Source organism: Pomacea canaliculata, linkage group LG4 (genome assembly GCF_003073045.1).
Source record: "Pomacea canaliculata isolate SZHN2017 linkage group LG4, ASM307304v1, whole genome shotgun sequence".
Lineage (NCBI taxonomy): Eukaryota > Metazoa > Mollusca > Gastropoda > Architaenioglossa > Ampullariidae > Pomacea > Pomacea canaliculata.
This window is the reverse complement of record NC_037593.1, coordinates 14,447,820-14,474,154: the sequence shown is the minus strand read 5'-3', so window position 1 is coordinate 14,474,154 and position 26,335 is coordinate 14,447,820. Positions and strand designations below refer to the sequence as shown.

General features: G+C 42.8%; 1 protein-coding gene across 6 annotated transcripts in view; it reads right to left on the bottom strand.

Moving 5' to 3' along the window:
- Nucleotides 1–26,335, bottom strand: part of LOC112563376 (neo-calmodulin-like) — a 143,105-nt gene that overhangs the window by 59,518 nt on the left and 57,252 nt on the right. Inside the window, exon 1 of one of the 6 annotated variants that reach the window (XM_025237310.1) lies at nucleotides 23,503–23,645. The exons of 3 other annotated variants lie outside the window; for them this stretch is intronic. In XM_025237310.1, coding sequence (XP_025093095.1) covers nucleotides 23,503–23,514 — 12 coding nt within the window. In that variant the 5' untranslated portion in view covers nucleotides 23,515–23,645. Of the gene's footprint in view, nucleotides 1–15,109; nucleotides 15,248–20,839; nucleotides 21,222–23,502; nucleotides 23,646–26,335 lie in introns of those variants that run through there. 2 more of the 6 variants (XM_025237307.1, XM_025237305.1) reach the window with 2 other exon arrangements.

The following is a 26,335-nucleotide window of genomic DNA, read 5'->3' as shown; positions in this document are numbered from 1 at the left end:
GCACTCGACTAAAGCCTATTTGCGGGCACAGTAACGATAACTCTAGCCATTTCCTTCTTCAGAGCTTCCCAGAAAGCCAGTGTTACGACTGTAACCAGTGTTTATCTACGACAGGGATGTGGATCGTCCGGCCCCAGCGAAATAATGTGGACCGGTGCTGCTAACGCAACCGTGGGCACGACCTTAAATTTAAAAAAAAGCCCTAGAAACATAAATTATTTCTTATATACTAGTCATAATAATGAAGCACATTTTGAAATAATAAAATAAGCATTGTGGTGTTGAAGAAACAGCACAAGCCGTCACATAAAGATGAGTTATTTAGATACAGTGGAACCTCGGTTAGCGAACGCCTCGGATAGCGAATTTTTCGGTTAACGAACAAAAATTTCGCTAAAAATTTGTCTCGGATAGCGAACAAAATTTCGGATAACGAACAAAAATTTCGTTAAAAATTTGTCTCCGATAGCGAACAAAATTTCGGATAACGAACAGCCACGTGAACCACACGTGACCGACCAGCATGTAATCATTCGCGCTCGATTACGATCAGTCGTTCCTTACCTGTGTGCATCCTTCTTATTTAGTGATTGCTTTATTTAATAAGATAATCCTCAATCATGGCTCCAAAAAAGGAGCAATTAATAGTAGTGAGGTAATGACAAGGACGCGGCCAACAAATGAATTGAAAAAGGAAATGATTTCAAACATGCGTCTGTCCGTATTACCGAAGAGTTTTACAAAAAGGCAGAAGAAGCAGACACTGGACAAGTTTTTTCCTTTAACCTCAAAGCTACAGAAAAGGGAAGTCTCCCCGATTTTATAATGTCACGTGTGCTCATGGAGAGGGGATTCAAAGCAGTAATTCCACCCCTTCCTCCCCACACCTGTTTCCAACCACGCCGTCAAAACGGCAAGTTTTCTGTTTAAATGCTTTCGTTAATGTTTTTATGTTTATTTAACTCCATTTATATTGCATTATAACTGTTCTCATTAAAACAAATACCTATATATATATAGCCTGTAACTTTCAAATAGCGAGTCAACAGGGGCTGGGAACCAATTAAATCTATTTCCTTTATTTCTTATGGAAAAAATTGTTTCGGATAACGAACATTTCGGTTAACGAACAGCTTTCCAGAACGGATTAAGTTCGTTAACCGAGGTTCCACTGTATATTAATATAGCCGGCTAGTTTAAACATCAAAATAAACCTCCACAGGGGAAAAAATGTTCCCAACCCCTGATCTACGAGATAGGTCACCATGGATCACCAGGTCAGAATAGGACCATTCTGTAGATATGGGAAGAGAAACCCCCCAGCTGTTTTCTGCATTAGTCATAAAACTACGGCACACTCTCGATTCTAAGGGCCGTTATAGTGGTAGCTACACCTGGATAAGGAAGTGTCCTCTTGCTTAGAAAAGTTGGATAAAACGCACTTTTTTAATCGCAAAGGCGATGCAGAGCTCCTGAGCCTTTTAGATGGTTGTGGTTATAGATATAAATATTTCTTTACGATGAAGCGTGCACATTATGAAGGATAACGAGACTGCTCTTTCCAATCCTGCTGTGGAACCACTGTACTCTTATAATGCTTAATGCCTCGGATGTAAAAACATTTTTTTTCTTTCAAGTCTTCAAATGCCGTATAGAGAGAGCATTCACAGGAAGTAGAAGTAATGTTGCACTTTAAACTAACACCTAATGCGAGTGTTCTCTACCTGGTGCTGTCGACACTAGCCCACTTGCTGGGGTACTCCACGGAAGTGCCGAAATAAGCTTGCCTCTTCTCGCTCGAGCTCCAAAAATGAAATACCTCGACTGTTTTGATGATTGCGTGGGAAAACTCAGCTAACTGTAAATAAACTGATTCATCTGCGCGTGCACTGACGGAACGCTGGCGAAAAGAACTCACTAAATGTGTCCTGACATCTGGTCGCCATTTAAGAAGCCTGTCATCACTTTCAAATTATTGTCAACTATTGCCGCTGTCGGGGAGGACTTGTAAAATGCAATAACATGCCTCAAGTAGACCATGACTTCGCACATTTATATAAACGGACAAAAGGAAAGGATTATGTAACATCACTAAATCGCTCAACGCCTCTAACTACCCACCCCGCCACATCACACCCCCTTCCCTATAGAACCCACACACATCTAGATGTTTTTCTGCGTGCCAGCTGCAATGAGGAAACTAAAGCGGAAGTGGGGAAGCTTAATGAGCGTGGTGGTGTTCCTTCATCTGCTGAGGTCAGGTTCGTGTACAGGGCAGCACACCAAGTTCCTTAACCCAAAGGTCAGGTTAAGAAATATTTGCAGCAATGACGGGACCATAATAATAATGTCCCTTTCGCCCTACCCCGCTGTCCTATCTCAAGCTCGTGTCTACTTCCTCTGATCTTCAGTGAGCGCGCGCAAATGTCCTGCCGACTGCAAAAGTGCGCGAGAGCGCACATTTCACGTTGAGTACGAATGCACGTGTATGAAATGTCATGAAACCAAAGTTATAAACACACATGCATGCATAATACCTTCAGGACGATATACTGTTTATGTGCTTAGCACTGGCAGGGCCAGAATGAAAGTACATGCGCGCGCGATTGTATATGTGCACACGAGCGACATGTCTGCGTTTGCGTGCAAGTAGGAACAGCTTATTAAAAGCTATATATAGTTATATAGGTGCATAAACACATGATCGCATATCTAACTACACATGGTCCAAACACTTTCACTTGACAAGAGTTAATGATTTGTTGTAGCCAATATGTTAAACGCTGTATGAACACAATCCACAAAAAAAATTAACACCTATCCGTTCCCTGAGTATAAATAGAAAAACCACAACAGTATTACAAAGCAAACAATTCCAAAACAACGCACACAATATTTTTTTTAATTAGGCAGGGAAAGGATTATATTGTAACTCAATATTACAAAACATAAACACTAAATGAAGGTGTCCAGTCTAGCATTCTTTCAACTGTGTAAAAGAAAAACACGCGAATACGTTGGTGGGCCTCCCGACATACATGCAAACAGACGGTTATCGCTCCTCGCACGCACGCACACACACTCACGCGCGCACGCTTGCCAGAAGCCAGGAGCACAGCCGTAGATGCTATCTCCTCGGGGATGCAGGCAGCGGATGAGGTGGCGAGGGCTGTCAGTAGGCCAGCCCAGGATAATAGTCTCATCTTCATACTCGCCTCCCGATTTAGCGCTGGGGAGCTACAAAAGACGGATAAAAATAGCTCCAAGGCTGCAGACTGCGGAGTTGAAACGAGGGCGAAAAGATCCAAAATATTCTTGGGGTGAGCATGACTCACTCTCAGAAAGAGAGTGAGAGAGGGGGGTAGAAAGAAAAGGGAAAGATGGGGGTATGGAGGAGGCACGAGTTAGCGCTAGAGAGGTTAAAAATAACACTCATCACCGTGGAGAGAAACACGCTCACATACGTCTGCGTCTTTGGGACTCAGCAACTGAGAGAGCTCCAGAACAGCTCAAACGGCAACAAAAAAGCCTCATAATTTTCTTTACCATTTTCTTTAATAAGGGTTGTAGCTAGCAGATAGACCTAAAGTTGCTCGCCTAGTCAAACAGAAACAGCAGTAATTGTAATTATTGGAAGAAGCGTTGATAAACAATTCCAACGGTTACGTTTTTCACAGATGAATACGTTACTAATATAAAATCCTCAGACATTCTCACTCTCTCTCTCTCACACACACAGGCAAAATAGAAGCCCATGCAGAGGATCGGTTGTACACACTTATCACACATCAGCAAATACGGAGAGCAGGTAAGAGCTTCCTGTAATGACATGGGCTAGCATTATGTGCATTATTCTCGGTGCAGTTTCAACTTTGACCTATGACCTATTCTGCGTCCTTTCACCTTACCACACACGATCATACTCCCACAAATCAAGAGGTAGTCGAATCGGAAGTGGAAGTAGAAGGGAGATATCTTTCATATCGCTATATAAATCTGCAAAAAGAATTACATACATGTAAATATAATATAACAGACGTTTTTCCATTATGTTAGATGACTAAACTGTTTTTTCTCTTTTCAGTAGCTATGAAGCATTTTGGAATGCAACCCAAGTTGTAATTATCTTCAAGTTCACTTCTAAAAGTGTCAAAGACTGCCCTGTCAGTACTTCCCACTTTGATCATCAATGTTCACATCGGTTTATATCTGAACACTGTTCACAAGCGATCTCCATTACCATATGCAATGTTTATTTATAGCGAAACAATGAATGTAAAACTCGTTCATCTTGTCACTCACAGCATTCATCAAACACTCATTACACATTCATCACAAAATATTTCTGGGTTAATAAGTCAAGAATTTAGGTTCTGCCATCTTCTTCGTCTGCATCTCCTCCCATAGACAAGGTAGGCCACAACGCCATTTGCTTCAATCTGCTGTTCGGATCGATCGTGCTGCAGATTGAGGCAAACTATTAGAACGTATGGAGATAGTGAAGGACATCTTGGCCAAAGGAAATTCCTCACTCTCCGGAAAGCTTGGGTAGAATATTAAGCATCGGGGGAGGCGCTTGGCTTCTGTTGGAGGGCCTAATAAACGCGGGGACATGCCTGATGGGGTCTGTAAACAGCAAGAGACTTCACCCTTCAACATGGACGAAAGCTATTCATGCCTCAGCTTGTTAAAGCTTCGATGGCAGGACCGAAGGAAAAGACAGGGCCACTCAGAGCTATCACGGCTGTCCTCAGGTCTTAATAATAAGCTGTCGAGCTTCCCGAGAGGGGGTTATCCTCTCCTATCCTTCTCCACCAAAATAAATAATAATAAACAAACAAATATTTCTTCTCGCCTTCAGATCCTTGTAGCTCAGAATCGACCTTACTCTTCTATCGCCCAGGCACCAATATTTCCATCTCATCATCCCCCCGACCGAATTTACCCCCTCCTTGTTTTGAAGACTACCATCTTCGATCGAGCCGACCGAGCGGCATCTTCCGCTAACGATCTGCAAAGCCTCGCGCATCGATGGCGCAGCACGTGCGTCCCTCGCGCCCGGGCCCGTTTCGTGACGTCCGCCAAAGGAAGAAGGCGGCCAAACTTGGGCCTCAGCCCAAAGAAAGTGAACCAGAACCTCCATCTACGGACTGCTCACTTGACCTCTGACACCACCCCCCCCCTTCAACCTTAATTCTTCCTCTCCCACTTTATGCCAACCCCTTAATTGCCTTCTCTCCTCTTTTAGCCCCGTCGCAATCTCATCCGTTTCCTAAGCCACCAACCCATTCCTCTTCGGTTAGAGTCTCCATCAGAACCTAGTGAGGGTCTGCGACGACACTTTTAAAGCTTTGGGCCAGCCTGTTGCCTTAACTACAAGAAAAACCACACAATAGAAATTAACGGCATTTCAGTGAGAGAAGTTAATACATCAATATAATCCAAAGTAACGAGCACAAATATGCTGCAAACAACTTTTTTTTCTATTCTACCCCCGATATTGAAGAGTTAGAATTTTGCATACCCCTATCACAAAACGCCAAGTTCTAGTCTATAGTTTGAGAACGATTAAATAATAATAAATGTCATGATAATTGCACAGTTTCTACACTGGAGTCGAGCTCTGTGTGTTTTACGGACAGGGAGCAGTAGGGACAGAGGCAGCAAGACAGAAACGGAATCACAAATACTACATTCACTCACGCGCACAGTTAACAATGCTGAAAACATGAAAACCACAGAGCTAGAAGTATGGTAGAGAAAGGAACAACCTGGTGCAACCTAAATTAAAAAATCACAAAGGTTATCTGCATTCGGCATCCCTGCATCATCCAACAACAGGAAGTCAAAGGAGAGGCTCTTTTTTTCCCATTTCTGGAGCCAAAATAAACTGCCTGGGACAAGTGACGAAGAAGTTATTTGGTGCATGAAAGGTAGGCAAGTGCACGGATGCGCATTCATCAGAGGTCTCTTAATAAGGCGGCCTGCTACAGGTATTCTCGCTGTGTCGACCTATTCCGCTCGCAACGATGATGATGATATTAAAGGGGTCAGTATTTATTGCATTCTTCTTGTTGAACACCTAAACTCACCATCCAAACGGCGGTGCATCGGCATTCGAGCATGAGGCTGACCTTAAAAACCCTTGTTTCTTAATGCAGCACATACTTGGCATATACCCTACATGAATCCGCACAGGTCTTTACACCGAAACACCCGGCTAACAGTTAGGTCCCTAGCCGGGCGGTCTTTCGGAAAGGTTGGGGCTGAGGAGCGACTCTTATTTTTATGTCTGCAAAATATCAAATATTGGCAACCATTTGTTTGTACCAAGAACAAAAGTGCACGATTTTTCACGGGTGGATTCTGAGAGTAAGGATGGATTTTTCGAGGACTCTTCTTTTTTATCCTCGGGGAGAAATGTTTGATAATACTTTGTCTGAGCATGAAGGTAGACGCCATGCGAATGCGAGAACCCGTAAAACTGCCAAAATAAATCATATATCAGAATGTAGGAAAACTTCCTCGCCTTTTGAGTAGGTATTGATAGCCCTGTTAACCTTCCTATCTTCGAGGTATACGAGGGAACGCTGCTGACGGAGTGAACTACTGAGACTGTGCTTTTTCTAGGGACCGGCTATTTTTGTGACCGCCCTGCACATCTCCCTCTCTAAGCCGTCCCTTTACTATCGCTTATACTCTTTTAAAGGGGCCAGACATCCAATCAATAAAATACGTAACTGAGAAAAATACCCTGCGCCAAACAGGTGTTGAACCGGCTGTTTTGCTTCCCCCATTCTTAGACGCCGCTCCTCCAACCGCTTCCCTCCGAATTTGTACAGATGCCCAAAGGATACTCTGGCTAGCTCAACTAATCTAAAAAAATGTTCCTCGCACAAACCCTTCAATTAGTAAACAAAAACCCGCAAAACTAAACAACACTGCTGATCAAGACATACAGCTGCAAAAACTTAATCTAAGTTTGAAAAGCTTTAGTTCTCCAATAACAACAACAGCAACAAAAAACCACTACCAACAAGAGTTTGTGTACACAATTTTTGCATTCGAGTTTTGATGGGCAATTCGGTTAAATGCAGGAATTCTTCGTGTATGTGTGACCCCCTCCAAAAATTTTGTCCGTAAGAACAAAAAAGATATCCACATATTTATCGATGTCAGCTAATTTGTATCAACCTGGACTTATTTTGACATCTCAATACACATGCAGCACATCCCATCTGCGAAGAATAGTTTTAAACTCTTCGTCTTCGAACTAGTGCTCCGGACAAAAAATAAAGGACTGTACATTAAATACTGTCTATACAAATGTCAAAAGCAACAGAAGGAAAGAAAAAAAAAAGCGAAAGAAAATTGAAGGAGCATGTAGCGCTGTGTAAAAAGATAAAGAAGCAAAATTGTCACGTGATACGTCTGGCAGCTTGCCCAGAGGCTATAAGTAGGGAGGGTCTCATCCGTTGGTCGATACTGAGGCTTCGCTTACCATCCCTGATTATCCCTTTGAAGTCGACCTTTGAGGAAACAAACGCGGCGGAGGATGTATTTACCACTTAGTACAAGACCTCTTCCGAGGCTTTACTGAATCCTCCAGCCAACAAATTGCTTAAACAATAGTTCTACGTGCACTCGAAGAAACTAAAAATAACGCGCGCACACACACACACACGCACACTCGCGCGTGCTCAAATACTGCATGCGGAGTCACTGTGGAGTTGTCTCCCTTGAACCGTCCGCTCACCATCCGTTGCAAGTGCTGGCGATTCGTATTTGAAGGCTTTGTGTGCATCATCAAACTGTGTTATGGCACGTAATAACAGAACGACTACTTAACTATACACCTGTTAAATAACAACCCCTTCTAGGGTCAAAGTCAACGAAACCTCGCCAACCGAGTATCGCCGTATCAGCAGCAAAAGACATATCATAGCGATGGAATAATCTACAGACTTTACGCAAATAAAGCATAATTTTAAATGGGAATATTTTTTGCGGAAATAAAATCACATTAGTAAAGCCTAAATAAATAAACAGAAAGATCTCTCTCTCTCTCATTGAAACACACACACGCGCATGTGAGTGAGAGGATGGGTGCATGAGTGAAACACCCTGTAACTATAAAATAGAATGCCTACTTGCAAGCAAAAATAACTTTCAAAGTTCAAAGTGAAACAAAATTAAGGAGTCTACACCACAGTTATTTCCGTGGTCGAATTGACTGGTGACGCAGCGACAGTTCCGGCTGACGCATAACCTGTGCAGCACACACGCGCGCCCCAGCCAAAACCAGACAAAAATTAGAAAGATTAAAATAGCTTCTAAAAGAAAGCTTTTTAGTTTCTGATGCACAATAAATGGTTACCCATAAATTTGGTTAATTTCCCTCTCGGCTGTTTAACTTTAAATGGTCGAGAACAAAGTTATTTTTATCCCAGTGAAACCTGAACAAAATCAAAAGTTTTATGACACACTCTTTAAGAGTCAGTTTTTTTGTTTTGTTTTTTGGAACACCTCACCTCCCACAAGCACCAAAATAACAGAAGGTTTTTAATTTTAGTTTAGTGTCAAGTTAATAATAAATTATTGAGGAGATGTTTCACATTGCTGGCTAAACTGGCTTCAGCTGCTGTAAAGAAACATTAATTACTTAATAATTACATTATGCCATTCGTGTCAGCCCATCCCGTTTTCTCTCGACTCTCTCGTTCACACACAAACACTTCACCACCACCTACACAGAATCGTGAACGAAGCCTTTACCAGCTTGCAATAAAGTCGCCAGAAGATAAAAGAAGATATGTCAATGTCTTCTGTCCTCTAGATAACAATGACTGTCCAGAAAGGCTGTTTGGACTGCTTCGGATCGATTTCTCGATTCATGTGTTGACAAAATGCAATGTATAGCACTATAGGCAAAGGTGAGGCAACATTCTTGGTTGACAGATTAAACAGACTATTGTTGAAACAAGCGGTCGCTAAGCAGCAAAATTGTAAATGGCACGCCAGAGCTGCTATGCAAGTCCGATTCTCAATTCATCGAGCTCCAGCCAAGCAGGGTAGCCGTGCCTGCTAAGCGAAGAGCTCCAACCAATCAATGAGTCCGTACCTACCAACCTTAGACGGTCTCTCTTCGTTGCCTTGTCGTCTGCTGCAGCTGGCTTATTATTTCCCTGTTTGCCTGTCTTCCCTGGTATCATTATACCCATTAGTCTAACGAGGATAATGATACGAAGATTGCCTCTCATATACGCATGCCCAAGGCGAAAAACGCTGAGGCGCATTTTGCACGCACGCACCCACACAAACTTGAAGGTTTAAAAAAAAATGTAAACGGGAAGAGAGGCTGTTATACTCAAAAAGAACAAAAACAAAGCAGGCATTATGCTGCTGTTCCTGGAAAACCTACTGCATGAGTTCTTAAGACAAGGTCGAGAAGAAGAAGCTACTGGGCAAAAGACAATCTTAACACAATAACAATTAGTAATTAAACCCGTCAAGACTAAGTACCATAATACCATATCAATAATTATTATTCATCTGCTCTTCTTTTCCATCTTCGATGACTTACCACCCCATCCCTCTGTCTTCTCTCTCTCTGTTATCCTTCCGCGGAAGAAAAGAGTAAAACATAAAAACAACAAACTGCTATATTTAGATAAACGGCTAAATGTTTATTTAATTCAACGCTCGCATTACCTGGGCTTCAAAGTTAGACATAGAGGCAGCCCACTCTCCTGAGCGCTTTGCAGAAATGATGAGAGAAATAAATAACTTAAGATGAGGCGATACGGCACGCGAAGGGATACATGCAGAGGGGAAATAACACGAAGCCCGACATCAAACGGCAAAAGCCTCTGCTCTCATGTCGAGATGGAAAGAAGCCGACACAATGTCACGGCCTTTTGCTTCCGTGTGCCAATTCTGTGATGGAGCAATCAACTGGAGCTTTTCTTCACAGGTTTGCATTGTAAATACAAAAAAAAAAAAAAAAAAAAAACCCAGCTACTTATAAGTGGTACTTGACCACAATCGTGTTTATGCAAGAGACCTCGAGTTATTAGTAGCAATGTGTCAGTCTGATGTCAGCATCCTTTCTACATGCAGAGAAAAAAACAGCGTGCCCGAGACGAGATCCGAGTCCGAAGAAGCCAATTCTCACTGTATTGGGGACATGAGCTTACCGCTGCGCCACCGGACCATCCAATCGACGAGAGAGCGTTTCTGTGTGTGTGGGCGGGGTGGAGACATCAAGGGTCGAGAAACCGATCACATCACATTAATAAATACTGATCGCAAAATGAAGGAACAAATTAATATCTTAAATCACAAAACGTAGATAAATAAACTGTAATCTCCAAAGCGCTCTTTTCAAGACGGAGCTCCTTGTAACAACATAAGCCACAATGACTCAATGCTGAAAGTCCTGTTTACCTTCTATCTGTGGGGCTCTTACAGAGTCCATCGTGTCTACGATCGTGCACGCTAGACACAGGTATGACCGGCGTTTAGGTGACTTACAGGCCGGTCATAAAACAGTCAGGTGTACAGTATGGAAAGGTGGGGAGGGTTAAACGGGAAGAGATGACGTACAGCCTGTAGGGACGGAAAGTTAGTTGCTGCCTGCTGACGGATATCACGTGATTTAGGGCGGAATCATCGACCAGCCGTCGCTTCAGCCCATAATCATGCCCTCATTGAGGAACGCGCCTTCGCGTGGGGTATGGGTCAGTTGGTAATGACGATAATGAAGCGCTGAAGCCGTCAATAAAGCTTGAGGGGAGTGGAGGGAAATTTGACAGTTGTGTGCATTCGCCCGTAGATCGGGGTTAGGAAATGGAGGTGAGGTTACCAGACGCGCGCATGATTGGATAGTGAAAGTGACAAAGAACCAGGGACAGACAAGACCGGAGTGGAAAAGATGAGGCTATGTAACTTATCTGGTGAAACGCGTGACTTCCTAAGGATCAACTACGCCCACTACAAAGTCGCTGTATACACGCACACGGTTACAGGTTGCAACGAACGTGCTGGTGGCACAAATCCAGAAGCAGGGGCCGAGGCTAATAATACCTGATCACATGATCCCTAGCCTTCCCATTGTTCGGCAGTACTGAAGTTTCTCCCGATTCACAGTGTGACAGATGACACAGCCCATTTCCTGTCACCCGACACGGGTGGGAGTTGAACAATAGAGGAGGCAACCGGTTTATTGTCATGGTTTTCATTAATTCTGGAGTTTTAAGAGTATAGTATAATATAGCTGACAGTTGGGTTGGTTTAATTACTAACTTTATAAATCATAGTGACTCAGTTTTGTGAGTCTTGCTGGCTCGAACAGCAGGACATGACAGCGACTTCCAGCTCTCCACCCAACGTTTCCCCACTCCACCAATTCTCAGTAAGCTCAAAGCGGTCTTTTAACCCAGGGTTGGAGAGCACTGCCAGACCAGAACAAGCAGCAGATGCTCCTTCCTCGTGTCATACTTTGCATGACTTGTTGATCGGGTGACCACTCTGCACTTTAGTACAGTACCTCTGAGAAGAGCTGCATGGCCCCTGATTATAAACCCCCCACCCTCTCCAACACCGCCTACAACCACCGACTTTACCCCATAATCCCTTCCGCACATCTCTCGGCTGGCATTCAGAGAACCGAACTGTTGCTAAAACGAAAATACTATCTTAGAGCACATCAGGGGCATATACAGGGAAATAAGAATCGCTAGCCCACTAGCCAAGACACCAAAAAGCATAGTAGGGCTGAATAGGACACACCCTGCGCAAATCAGCTGACACCATTGCTAGGCAGACACATGACTGGAAACCTCAGGGAAAGTTGGGAGACCAAATCAGACTTAGAAAAGAACAGAGAGTGAGGCAAAGGACGTTGGAACCACATGGGCCCAACTGAGGGTCCGTGTTGCGGCCCTAGTGTCGTCGAGGAGTAACAAGGAATAAACTAAGCTAACATAGGCAATCAAAAATGAAAATGGTGCAAAGCCAGATAATGTAGGATGTGATCTTGCCGGCCCGAGCGGAAGGCTCTATCTAAAGCACTAATGACGCCACCTACTTCCATCCCTACGTGCCCTCGCCTTTCTCCTGAATCAATCCGGATTTATCTCCCGTTTCTGTTTATTTGTCCAACGCATTTCTCACTTGCAGCCACTACAAAACTTTAGCCTTTTCCTTTCTCCCTCCTTAAAAAAAAACCTCAGCTTTGAGGAAGCGTCTAGTCTCCTATATTCCTTAAATCCACCGCGGTGAACACTCTTCATTCTAAATATGCTGGAATTCATTCAGGCTTCCTTCCCTGTTTCCGTGTCTGCCTTACCACACAACTTCCGCTCTGTTATCGCATTCAGTCTTGTCACTTTAACTGTAAACATGCTTTGACCTATCTAAACTTTCACGAGATTCGTTGTATTCATCCGAATTACCTGCGAATTAATCGAGCGTATCCAAGGTCTGATTCCCAAATCACTTCCAAAAATAAAATAGCAAAATCAGCTCAAATGTAGAAGGCAATAAATATTACTTGCATTCACTCATTAGACTTTTCCTGATAATAAACATCATTACTACTATCTCATGGGAGCAAGAACCATACGTTACCTAACTGCAGCCCTGGACATGGAAAATGTTTCCTAGATAAACAGCAGGTACACCGATTGCTTTTTCCCAGTTAACTACAACATAACCGGTAGGCGAGAAGTGAATACAAGGCAGGCGCAGACTCCTGTTTAACGTTATTGAGTGCTGCAAATATTTTTAAAATTCACTTGAAAGACAAATGTCCCTGAAAAATGAAAGCATTCATGTTGAATAAAAGGGAAAAAATGACGAGCTCTGTCAAAACGGCAGACCCTCTCTCCCCCAACTAACATCCGCGAGACAACACCATCAGCGACAGATGCCAGTCTGTGAAGGCTGAAATCGTTTCGTTCTGGTTAGCGGCCATCAAACACTGTCAAGGGGGTCGAAAAACGTCAGCACGAAACAAGCGGTCGTGTGCATGCTTTCTGGCCTCCTCATTCGATATCCGCTATTACCGGTCTGCAGGACTGATCGATTGTTATTTGACGCCGTCAACAAGTTGGGTAGCTCTCCGTCCTCTACACGGATACAAAGTTAGGGTAAGACGTGTGGTCCAGAGACTGAGATCTGAGCATTCTAACCTGTCTCCATGAGCCGTCTATTCAAAAATAAAACCAAGCGTTTGCCGCAGTTTTAGCTGCACCTGAAAGTTGCAATGTCTCTGAAGTGTTAAAGGCGCTCAATGTCTCGACCAAACAAAGCTTGCAACTCTATAAAAGTATTCATGAGCAAAGAAACTGTTTTAAGATCGTTTCTCGCACTGAACCTGCACAAAGCCGAGGGCGTTGTGTGCATTCCTGACTAAACTTAAAAGGTTTCATGACATGAAACACAAAGAAACAAACAAACAAAAACCTCTTTAAAGTCGTATGCATGCTTTTGCCTTTGAATGTTGTGTATGTGAAAACAGAGATAAAGAGAGGCGAGATGGTGTCATCATTTCATTTATATGTGTGTGTGCAGTAATTAGAGGAGTGGGTGGAGGGCAGCGGGTTCGCTAATTGCACTTCTTTCTTTGATCGAGAGGGAAAACTTCGTTTTGCCAAACGTACTCACAGGAGTTCGAAATTCTTCCTTCGTAACCCTGACTATTAAACTATCCATGTGGTCGAAAGGTACAGTCAGACATCAGCATCCACAAGCGTTATATTTTGAGCGGACCCTATTCACACACACACAAAGAATACAATGCATATCGGATTCGGTGGCATGGTGCGTTACAAATATTGAATGTGTGTCGTGCAATCAGCCGCCGCCAGCCTGCATAGCTCTTCAGTCTGCGGCACGAAGACAAAGGCAAACGGACGGCACGTGCTGGTTTCCGCGTTCTGACAGATGCAACAGTCTCCTCCCTCCACTCACTCGCTTTTCCTGGGATACAGCTACCAGCGCCCACACGCTCCATTCGCAGTGCCAAGAAATCGCCGGGTAGTCTGTCTCGGCCTGGCAAGTTAACCTGTGACCAAACTAACGGGGGCGTCAAGGTAGCGCGTGCTACTCGACAGATTTTGCCACGTGCTGGTTTTCTCTGACGTTGTCTGATGCTAATGGGTTTAATTAATATTGTCGAGACTTCCACTAGGCCAAACCGACAAACAAATCGTGTGTGTGTGTGACAAAAAAAAAAAATATAAATAAATATCAAACAATAGCAAGAAAACTACAAAGTTTGAAGAAAGAAGGGATTGCTCTGTTTATAGTACAGCAAGTAATTAAAAACACATGTGGGAAAAATAAAAATAGCTCCTCGATTCCAAAGGGACAGTCTGACCCCACATGGAACCCTTCAATTCGGCTTCAACGGCCGCTGGAACTTTGCCAAGAGTAAGCTTTTTATTCAGCGTCACGTAAGACAGATCAAGGTGGTTATCTGTTTGCACCATAGCGAAGAGAGATAGAAGAATGAATCGGATGAATTTTCTTTATCTGTCTCCTTTTATTTTTTTCCTTTCGTCCGACGGAGTAAACTGCGAGCAGCAAAATTTTCAGGACATTATAAATATGCTGTATTCTGTATGTGCTAAGTGAGAAGGACCAGGGGGACAGGAGAAAGAAGCAGTAATAGTGCGTGCAGTAAAACTTTTCAGAATTACTTTTACACCCTTAGGGATTAGTGTCAAGGACATCTGAGCGACGCGGGTCCACAGTACAGCTCACCTCGCCGAACTAACAATTGGCATCTTAACCAGACTTTTATTTAACCTCCTGTAGCTTATTCTACGGCGAGGGAAGGAGAAAACTTCAAGCATATTTCATTGTACTCTGGTACATTCGTTTTCGAATAAAAATTAAGCCGAGTGCCAAAGAGTTCTTACAAAAAGTTTAATTGTGCTGCGCTCGGCAGTGGCGAAAAATAGTTGACAATTATGCCAAGCCATGTTGTTTATTTGAAGTGCGTGTATTTAACTCGCAGACAATTAAATGAAATTATAAAATGGTGGTTTTGAGTACATACCTTGTAACAGGCAAGCATTCTAACGAAAGTTAATGTCCCCACCTGTTGCAATGACCTGTGTGAATTATAGTCAGTTGTCTTTCCGCCAGCGGGGGCAACAAGCGATTTGGCAATTTGCACGTGAACCGCGGGGCCCAAAGACACTGCGACAGCCACATGTAGCATGGAGGCAGGCGGTTAGTGACAGCGGTATACGTCACAACAAATGATATCTAAACGGTCCGAGGGCGATGGGGGAACTTAACTCTCTTCTAACTGTAGTCAGTATCTGGCTTTTTATCCATTCTGATGTCATTTACATTTTCGTGCGTTTGATTGATTCTTTTGACAAAACACACTATTAAAACATTCCGAGCTAAAATAGTTTTTATAAATAAAGATACGTTTGCTTAACCCTCTAAGAACCATATAAATATATAACATTACAACGACTGGCTTAAAACTGAAATAAACATTAGAACAAGAAACCTATGCATTTTCGGAAAGGAGAAATTTGAAGTTTGCAATAAAAGCAATGAAAATTTGCCTTCGATGTACTTTCCGGCAAAGCCACGATCGGGCCCATCGCACTAATAGGTTAAGCCGGACGAGTACAGTGAAAATGTGAAAACAGCAGCTCCCATGGACATGCAGCAAAACAACAATTTCATATAAAGGGAACAGACCTACTAAATGTTTACTCATCAAATTCAAGATTAGCATAACAAATAAAGTAGCATGAGAAGTCGATGTGGCAAGCACAATAGAAATGTGAACACAACAAAATGTAAACAGGTCACCTGTGACATAACTGACCAACTTGACCACTTAAAAAAAAACGAACCGGAAAATCGCGACCGTTACATTGGACGACTTGACTACCCCCGAAACGGCTGAAATTCGTCTGCAAAAATACCACAGTGGTATACACGAATATATCATATGTTTAAATTTAATGCGATACTATCGATCGATAAATATCCAAACGTATCAAACCACAACATATATATATATTGAAATCGAGGTTTGTTTTCAGCAGTAGTCACGCGATCTCGTCGATAGTTCTGACGATATCGGTTCATTAATATCCAAACCTCTGAAAGAGTTTATGTTCAGTTCATTTTCCCCACGGGTCTTTTCTTTGCTTGTACACACCAGTTCTTCTCTGAAGCCGCTTGTGATCCAACAATATTCGCTGTGAAAACTGTTTTATTCCTTTTACAACAACTGCAAGCTGTTATACATAATTTAGAAAAGAAAGCACATTTTAAACGTTGCTAAGGCGATACTGCGACTAACCTGAATGACTTGGCAGCTATTTTTTGTGTTTAAAAAAGTTTCGAGATTTCTTCCTTAGAACAGTTTTATGTTTTAGAAATTAAGCCAAACGGCGGGTTCGCTTAGTGTATATTTTGGAGTCTCGGATCAACGGAATATTCTGTCAGTGTTCTGTAATCAACTTTCTTCTACAGTTATTAAATGCAGAATCATGCGGTAGCAGATATTGCCGAATACTTATGTAAAAAATCGACCTTTACACCCTTTTTAATGTAAGGTACCGTTATGTTGACAATGTATAGTCTCACCTGACAGGTGAGCTTGGAGTCAACACTATATAGTTGTAAAGGTAGGTAAAGATGAAGCCACTAAGCACTGCTGATGACGTGACGTTGCCCTGGGAACAACAGCTCCTCCCCCTTTTTGTCTTGGGTGCACACACGCATGGCAAGAAACATACCAGGCGACACCCAGCGAGAAAGACAAACAATAAAAACAGCATTACAGTGAGTTCGGAAGGGGTGTTTGCGAGGGATATAGGGAAATGGGTAGCCGAGTGGACCTTTACCTTTACCGTAAGGGTAGGGGGACCTGGGAGGGGTGAAAGAGCTCGAAAATTAGAATATATTTGTCACTCCATGTCTTCATCAACATGTGCACCATGCACCTATGCATTTACATTACTTATGTATTCAAATGTAGATGAATTTATTCCTGTGCACTAGCAGCTATTGCGGGAAGCATGACATAAATATGTAAACAAAAAATGATATTTTCTGTTACAGAGCAACAACAACAGCTACTCGACAACACGCTGCATCCGGTAACACTGCCCAGATAAGGCCAAGGTCGTACGTGGTTAGGTCACTGAAAGCCTTACTATAGTATACACGAACTAGAATAATATAGGATAATACAGCAGCCAGAAACACACGCTTTCATCATGTGATCTGGCTGTGCTTCCGGCAGTTCAACCATCTAGTCCTCGCGAATCAAGAATAAAGGAATGTTTTAAACAGAAACCGAGAGAAAGCGCCTAAGACAAATGACAAATCTTTATTTACAAGGGTAACAAATAGAGAGAAAAACTTGGGTAGCGCGTGCCGAGAGTGACAGAAATTATAAGTAGCGAAGAATACAAAGACGATGGTTTTAAATTTCTAGGAATTGTGTAAGCCTCGTTGTGCACGTCACGGTTGAGTGAGCAGACAGCGGACAGTTAACGCTCTTGCTTGACGACTGGCTAGTGGTCAGCTAAACTCAATATAAAATGTCACTACAATAATAATAATAGACATCCAGATGGTGTGCCTGGCCATGAAGCATTAGGATAAGGTCCCCTTTCACATAAACGCAACATTATGCACTCCCTTTCATCCATCTCTAGCTCGAGCCTGTTTTTAAGTAAACACAGGGTTATGTACTTCCTTCATACACTCTTGGCTACCTTTACACGAATTAGTACAATTCTTTCTTATCAGGAAAAAAAAAATTGTAAAATACTCATTCACTGTCGAACAAAGAAAATTTACGGTTACGGCCACAGACTTAGATCATATGTCTGTGGTTACAGAATAAATAGCAGCATACAATCTCCATTCAATTCATCGCTACACGCACATGCAGTTCCAGTTAATTTTTTTTCTTCTTTTTTCATGCGTCTAATGATGAACTCTTACGACTGTGACCACGAAGCTAAAGGGGAATGGGGGTGACTAGCGTTACGCAGCGACCTCGCATAGCCAGAGGATCGGGGATGGGTGGTAACCATGGCATGACCTCGACCTTTTGCATCTGACTCCCCATGAATCTGGGTCAGGGGAAAGTCAAGTGGGGAGGGGGGAAGCCTGCAGGCAGCGACAGCGAAAAACGAAAGGCGACTATTAATTTCTCCCATTAATTTCTCAACCGGTCCTGCTGTTGCTGCGCTCGTTCTCAGTGCACGGCCACACCACCATCACATCCCTCTCCAACCCCCCACCTCCCCCCGCCCAACTCACCATGTGTTTCTGTCTCCCAGTCAAGCTCATCTTTTCATGCTGTTTCTCGTAGCCGACTCTGCCATTTTTACACAGTGAAACAGCTCACCATCGTCCTTGCCTGCCATGTTTCTGCTGCTTTGTCTAGTCTACCTCTTCCGTGTCCTCCTGCAGCTATCCATAGAGACGCTCATCCTAGTACACCTCTGCTGTGTTTCCACACCTATCCGTAGAGATGTAGGTTATGCGTCTCTTAGCTTGTGTATTAGCAAAATAATATAAATATCAACCCAAGTCCTCTGAAATCCCACTGATTAAGTCAAAAATAAGCGTTAAGACCAAAGCGACTCAGCGCCATCAAAATTAAATTTTGCCAATAATAAAAGGCAAGTTACAAGGCTATGGCTCAGGGCAATAGAGTATTGGTTTAATGAATAGTCACTACTCGTGTGCTTATGGACGGCTTTAACAAGCTTTAATGGGTTCAACCTAGAGGCAAGTTCTAGGCATAGTACACTCCTGAGTCACTCATCTACTGCTTTGCTATGCGTGAAGGCAAACAGAATAGCACTGCTTTCGCTTTGGAGTTCTCCAAAATGAAGTTCAGGACTTATTTACTTTGCATATGTTTACCTCTTTTAAGTGAGCGAAAGAAAAAAAAAAAACTCACAGAAACAGGAAAAGTTAGAAAGAAGGGTGTTGATGAAAGATGAATAATTTACACGATAATTGGCTGCTGAAGGTAGGATACATGCAGAAAAGTGTATAGGTCTTGTAAGAGAAATGTACGTTTTCTGTATGAATAATGTATAATGAGACAGAAGAAAACAGAGTTTGGCTGACGAGAAGACACGCACAGGCCTTTTTAGACCAAAGTTCCCTGCTAACTTGTCCTTGCTTTTGCTCACGTGTCAGCTATCCGGCCCCGATTTCTTGAGGAAAAGTGCCTTACTTCCTTGTTACCCAACACCAGTTGTTGACAATCTAGAAGGTGCTCTAGTCTGAGTCATCATCAGAAAACAAATTATTGTATGATCGTAGTGACACATGCACTTCATCATGAAAATCATAAGTAATGCCACGTGCACATAATCGGTGATGCACATAAAAATAAAATGATTAAGCATATATGTAAGTGCAATAGTCCGCTTCGATTAATAATTTTAATGCAGTCTTATTTTTATCCTTGAAATAAGGTGTATGCACTGTGTCGGTTTGATTTCACGGAGTCATAAAATTATCTGTCCATTTATTCACATCGGAAAGATACTCTGGGTGCTGGAGTCGGATAAGTTTTTTTTTTAACTTGTATACCGGTCTCCTGTTTATGTTCCTCTGATGAGTCACTCAGCGAAAAAGCTGTTAGCTGTTAAATCTTTCCCCATCTCCAGTTTACATTTATCAGTGTTTTCGAAGACCTATGGTAGCTTCAAGCAAATATACTTCAGAGCTGAAACAAGCACTGGCGTGCAAGGGGACACGTGACATCGTATTTTGCAAAACGTTGCGATGGCACAGCAGGCGGCATTCATAAAAATACAAATAAAAAATAATTTCATGGGACATGGTATGATTCATCGTCTTTTTTTCTGATGTCCTTAACATTAGCAGGACTAATTTTGAAGCCTTGCAGGAGCAGTCAAATTCACCTTGTGTCGCCACTATAATCTGCACTGCTCCATCTCGCATCTCACATTACAAATTACATTTCAACAATGTACCTGAGACTCGGACTTCATTGCACTGTATGTAGCAGTGTGCCCAAAATGATACTATTTGCTTCTTCTTGTATTACATCGTCGGGGTAGTAGAAAAAATATGACCTGTTTTAAGACTTAAGTCGGTCAAGGACTCGTGGAAACTTCTGTACGAAACGAAAGCGAAGTATTGGCCAGTTAAACGAAGTGTTGTTGCAACATAACAACAACATATATTTGTGAATACTAGCATTAGTACTGTGGAAAACTGCAAAACATTCCGACGTAAAATTATTTTAAAATATCAAATACATATGTTTGGACAGAAATGGAAGAGGGTCGGGGGGTGCATGTATGTGTGTAGGTGGTAAGTGGATCGCTTTGTAACACCGCTGAAGAACGTCAGGTGTAAATAGTTGGTAAAGGAAAGCTCACAGCTGTAACAAAAACTGAAAGAAAAAAAAAAAGAAAAGCAATATGTTCTCGATATCCTGGTAGGTGTTTGCTTCCACATTCAAAAGAGAAAGCAGCATGATAATGTTTGTAAATATTTGTAATGTTTGTAGTCGTTGAAACCGCCTTGCTTTTTACCAGCAGTACTGGTCTAATATCCTGAACTTATCCTGGCCATGTGACTACACAAAAAATGATTTCCTTCCTCCATAAGGAAACAGCAAGGTAAAGAGATTGTCAAGATAGGTATGGAGGTGGTGTATATAAAGTTGTTGTCAGCTGCTAGGGATGAGAAGACAACAGTCATCGTGACCTCGAAGAAAACATCTGTGAGCACGAGTGCACACACATTCACATGCACACACACACACAAATGACAAACTTACTTTTTTCCTCGAAGTCTTTTGTGCACACTCATCACCACTGGTCCCCATCTTCAGTTAGCCTTGTACTCGAACACTGTGAAAATGTAAACGTATCTTGCAAGGTTGACCCGATATTCTCTGTACACACTGTCGTCTGCTCGCACTTCACGCTCGCCAGCTGCTCAGGGCAAGAGCAAAAAAAGAACACACGCACACACAGAACAAAGTGTGACCGCCAAGAGGTCACGCAGGAGACTTTCCAGCTAAAATCTTGTTCAGAGACCGTCCCTTCTTTTTCCTAACCATACCATCCTCAATACAAAATCCTTCAACAAAAGCCATCAGTAATCCAAAGCCTAGGACTCCGCGAAGCGTTGTAAGAAAACTTTCGAATTCCGTCGTCTGCGCGGGCTACGATACAACAGCACAGCGCAGCGGTCTATTTTTAGCGACCAATCGTTGACGTTCTCTGTTGTGATGTGCGGTACAGCTGCCCGTCTCCTGCTACATGGCGGACAACTCGACAGAGGTAGTTACTGAGAGGTTCCGGCTTTATTTTGTGTAAGTATCGCGGATATAAACTTTTAGCAGGCAATATATACTGGAAATGATAGACTATTGAAGATTAGTTAATATCGCTCCATGTTGGTCGTTGGGGAGTGAAGTGTTACTGACCACACATTTTCTTGGCCGTCTGCTTTCCCTTGCCGCAATGTAGACGCATGGATCATCTTAAAAGATTCTGAGGGACAAGAACATATTTTTGGCCCAATGGTTGAGATGCGATTCTTCACAAAGTACTAAAAAGGGTAGATGAACCAAGAGAGAGAGAGACAAAGGACAAATCTTTAAATTTATTAATACAATAAGCAAAAATTCTGCTCTTTTTGATCTAGCTCTTGATCTAAAGAAAGGAAGACACTATGTAACCAACACGTCTGTCCCTGATGGCTATGTAGGGGTGGGCTAGTCGTGCAAGAACACTAAAAAGATGGAAATTGCCGCACAACCGTAGATTTTATTCAGAGTTTCACTCGGCGGCTTGCCTGCCGTCTTTCCACTCTCACTACCAAACCAAAAAAGCAGGGTTGTCCATGGGACATATTTTTCTATCCCGTCCCATCCCGTCCCATGGCAATTTATGCCTGTCCCATCCCGTCCCATCCCACGGTGTTTCCATGGGATTCCCATGGTATTAACAATCCTATGGACAACACTGAAAACCACTTTTCGGCTTTTGTTCTATAATTCCTGCTACTTCACATACAATAGATGATTCAGAGGAAAGATTTAAATCCTTGATGAATGAAATAACAGTAAATTTATTTTGCAATATCAAGTATCGACTACCATGGGAAATACAAATGTGTGCTGTCCCATCCCATCCCGTCCCATGGGACGTTTCCCATGGGATTCCCATGGGATTCCCATTCCTATGGACAACACTGCAAAAGAGCCTCCCTGAACTGTAAAGCTACACCGCTTATCCTATCTCCTCTCGAACTTTCCAGAACCATCCACCCATTTTCCCACGGTTTTGTCACAGCCTTTCCCAGCACCCCCGTGGTGCCAGTGGACACGCCGACTCCACCCTGTCTGGTCATGGTCTCCTTTAAGTGCCTCAGGCAACTGCGTGACTTCTGTGTAACAATAGGTCCAGTGAAGCGGGTGGACAGTTCAAGGCTGGCTATTAGGCACGCAGCAGGGGTGAGAAAGGGACCCGTTCGACCCCTATACCCTCTACAACTAAAGACATAACTCGGGACACTACTAGAGTGCTACATTTACTGTAAAAAGCTTTAATAAAAAAAGACAGATTTTCTATTTATTATTTTTTGTTTTATTGGTAGACGGACTTGTAAACCTTAAATATGATTGATATGATTTTAAAATTTCTTGCGATTGCAACAGACGGGTGGGTCATTTTTTAATGAGTTTGGATTTTTGTTAAGCGTAGCTTTGTTGTTTAACCATACGTCGTGATGCTACCACCATGCACGTGCGCATGTTTGTTAATGACTGCACTCACGCACCTCTTCCTTTTTCTTTTTATTAATTCGTAATGTGCGAGTGGGAAGGTCGCTCACTGTCAGCATGGAGTTTGCCCACCCAAAGCCTAGCATCTTCCATACCACTGACATTTATTGAAACATAACAGGCATAACTAAGAAAATCTAAGAAACAAAGCAGTCTGCAATATACAATACATTTTGTGTGGCTTACTACTCTTTCACATCGTTTTAAACAAATCGCCTGCGTCATGTTTAAAGTATAATAATAATAAGAAGAAGTGAGCCTTGCACGATTCCTTAGACAAAAGCTAGTTCACCGCGCTTTACCCACATAATCAAGAGAAACAAATACCTTCCAGTTAGCATCCCGTGAATGCAAACTGACAAATGTAATGTACAATATCACCACATACTGTTTCTGACACATAAGACACAGTCACATCAACAAAGATATATATATATACGGAAATCTAAACCTGTCTTATGCATGTGTTGTCTATGTATAGACCTTGACAGTGATAGAAACTCATGTCTGTGCAACTCAACATATCTCATATAGAAATCTGTGGAAATACGAGATAAGCCACAATGATAGTTATCCTCCCTGCTCTGCCTACATTCAAACCTCACACATTCTCTCAGGCTATGTAACGTGAGTAGCTTGCAACTGACCTCTGCACTCATCGACGCAGCAGGAACCCTGATGGAACAATACTAACATAAAGAAGCACGAAGAGTAATGACAGTGCATAAAGATAATTAGCATTATGACTAGCTTCAATGAGCACCAAGCGTGTCACCGCTCATACTTTCATCACTCAAAGCAAGACTGGCTGGTTGGCTGGCTGGCTGGCTGGCTGGGTCAGAAACGATCTCAGATTTCATTCGAGATCAACGGCGAGTTCAGCTGTCGGTTAAAAAAAAAACCACAAAAAACACTGCATATATTTATCTCTCAGATCACAGAGCACATTAACGATTTCCTACATACAACTGATCCGGAAAAAAATTGATATAAGCTCCTATGATGCACTTTGCGGCTAGGTTATAGCTTGTGGTAGGAAGTCACACCCAAATGAGTAGACCTCGATAACCTGTTGTCACGTGATAGCAACTTGTTGACAACACAGAGACCCGGATATTTTGTGCGTAGCTTGTAATTTTTCTCGAGCGAGTAAACACGAGTGTGTGTGTGTGCGGTCAGGCGTGCAGTGTGTGTGTGTGTCTATATATAACATGTTATTTACGCTGACATTCAAAACGAAACGCCGTAGTTCATACGTTTAAAATGTGCTCATAACTACAAAAAAAAACAAAAAAAACAAAACAACAAAAAAACAACAAACAAAACAAAACACACACAAAAAAAACCTCAGCAACATCGGGGAAATTCAAAGGAGCAATCATCTTGGAGTATTTATAGCCTGGCGGCATTGCAATTTGGTTTTGTGTCCATTGTCTTCGGTATTTGATGTAGAGGAGACATAAAGTGGTGTAAGCTGTCGTAAGTGGTTAGAGAGAGAGAGAAAGAGAAATAAAATGTGCGTATGTAAAAGTAAGCAAGCATTTATTGTACCCAGGCAAAGACTTAGAGTCACGCACACTTGACCTTTACATCAGTGTAAGCATTCTGACCAAACTGTTTAGACAGACTGGGATGGGGACTAAGTCCGGGGAGGACAAGCTGCGGTACCGAGGGAATAGAAGTCACCTCTGGCAAAGTAGTGCATTTCAAGATCGATAACTCCAATGAAAGAGCCGCTAGCCGCGAAAGTGAGATTGATCTGCTAGACTGGAAGTGAGCGAGAGAGAAAGAAGGAGAGAGAGAGAGCGAAAACAAGAGTGCGCCAGGCAGAGAGATAATGCAACTGATGCGTAGCGTCATCACGTGACTAATGTCAATTAACGCCTCGCTGATTGATAGGTACTGATGACGTACATAGGTGTTAGGTACGCGAGGTGAGACGATGCATCTGGTGGCAGGACATAGGCATCTGGTCACGTGACAAGACCAGTCACTGAAAGCGCGTGGCTGTCCTGCAGAGGTCATGCCTCAGTGGAGTGTCATGGCTGATGGTGCGATGGTCACACGTACGTGTGTCATGCCCGCTCATCCTTGCTCTATCAATCAGCGGAGGAGAGGGTGGATGCATGCTGGACATCGACCCACAGTGCTAGAAGCACTCGTTTACCAAAGAAGTGTCTAAAGTCTGCAGGAACAGAGTGGGAACAGGCCCGTATAAAGACAATCCCAATTTGAGGAGCTGTCAGGATCAGACAAGGAGGAGAGTCCCACTGTCTGCACGCTGTCTGCGCTCTTGAATTGCTGCTGTCTGCCATTAATTTCCGACCTTTGCCTGTGTCCCATATAAACCTCGGAACTTGAAAGATCTTATTTCACGCATGTACACATCCACACACCTACACACAGGCCTTCACACGTGCGCACGCACTCAAGCACACACACACTGTGGGATGGGCACAGTGTGTTTATCAACTGTTCTCTTTATTCCGTCATCGGCTTATTTTTGTTCAGCAACATGAACCTTTCGCTGGTGGGTAATTTTAAGGTTAGGGGTCAGCAAAATAAGCTAAGATCACAGTGATAGGACCCCAAATAACCAGTCACCTGCCTGAGAAGTAAACAATTTGTGTAAGATTCACCACGTGTGTATTGTACGTACGCATACGCTTTTTTTCTAGTAAAGTTTGCTAAGTGCTTGCGACGGACTGGCTTAGTGTACTTAGGAAACATTTATGCCTACCCAAGAATGTGTTTACACAGTTCGTTAATATACCGTCTACAGTGAGTTAAGCTGCACTCTTAAGCTACTATACAGTTACGCTGTATCACTCTTTATGCTAATTACATTATGAACGCGTCACTGTCTATGCTAATTACTCCGTTAACTCCACTTTGTGAACTGCACTATAAACGTCACTGTGTTATGTCACAAACATCTCTGTGTATGCCAATTACATAATTAAACACTAATGTCTTTATTTTTTTACACTGAAATGATCGGTCTCGTTCTTGCAGCTTCAATATTTAATCTAGCTGCAGTGCCAACCTCACTGCTTTTTACAAACGTAACCATTTGTTTACAAAACTGTTAACAAAGGCGTTAGCCGAGGAAACCGGCAGTTCATCAAGAATGTCTCCCACGTGAGCAAGTGGAGTGGAAGAGAGGCGCGTGCTGATAAGCGATGCTGGCGATGTTGCTGCTAATGACGGTGGCGTGAGATGGTTGCTACACCTGGCCTGACGCTGGACTTGGCCGAGGTTTTTTTTGTTTTGTAATTTTTTCACGTCTAATGCTATAACGGTCCTGTCCCAAAATGGCGAACAAATGTCTTGTTCTTCAAGAACCAAAATTTAATGTCTTATACATCAAGGGCCAGAGATATGCACAGAGTCAGCAAGCAGCGACACCAGGAGCCCGAGGCATGCAGCCCTCGCATTTTATTGGCAGCGTAAAATCAACAATGTCGAGCATCCAGAACG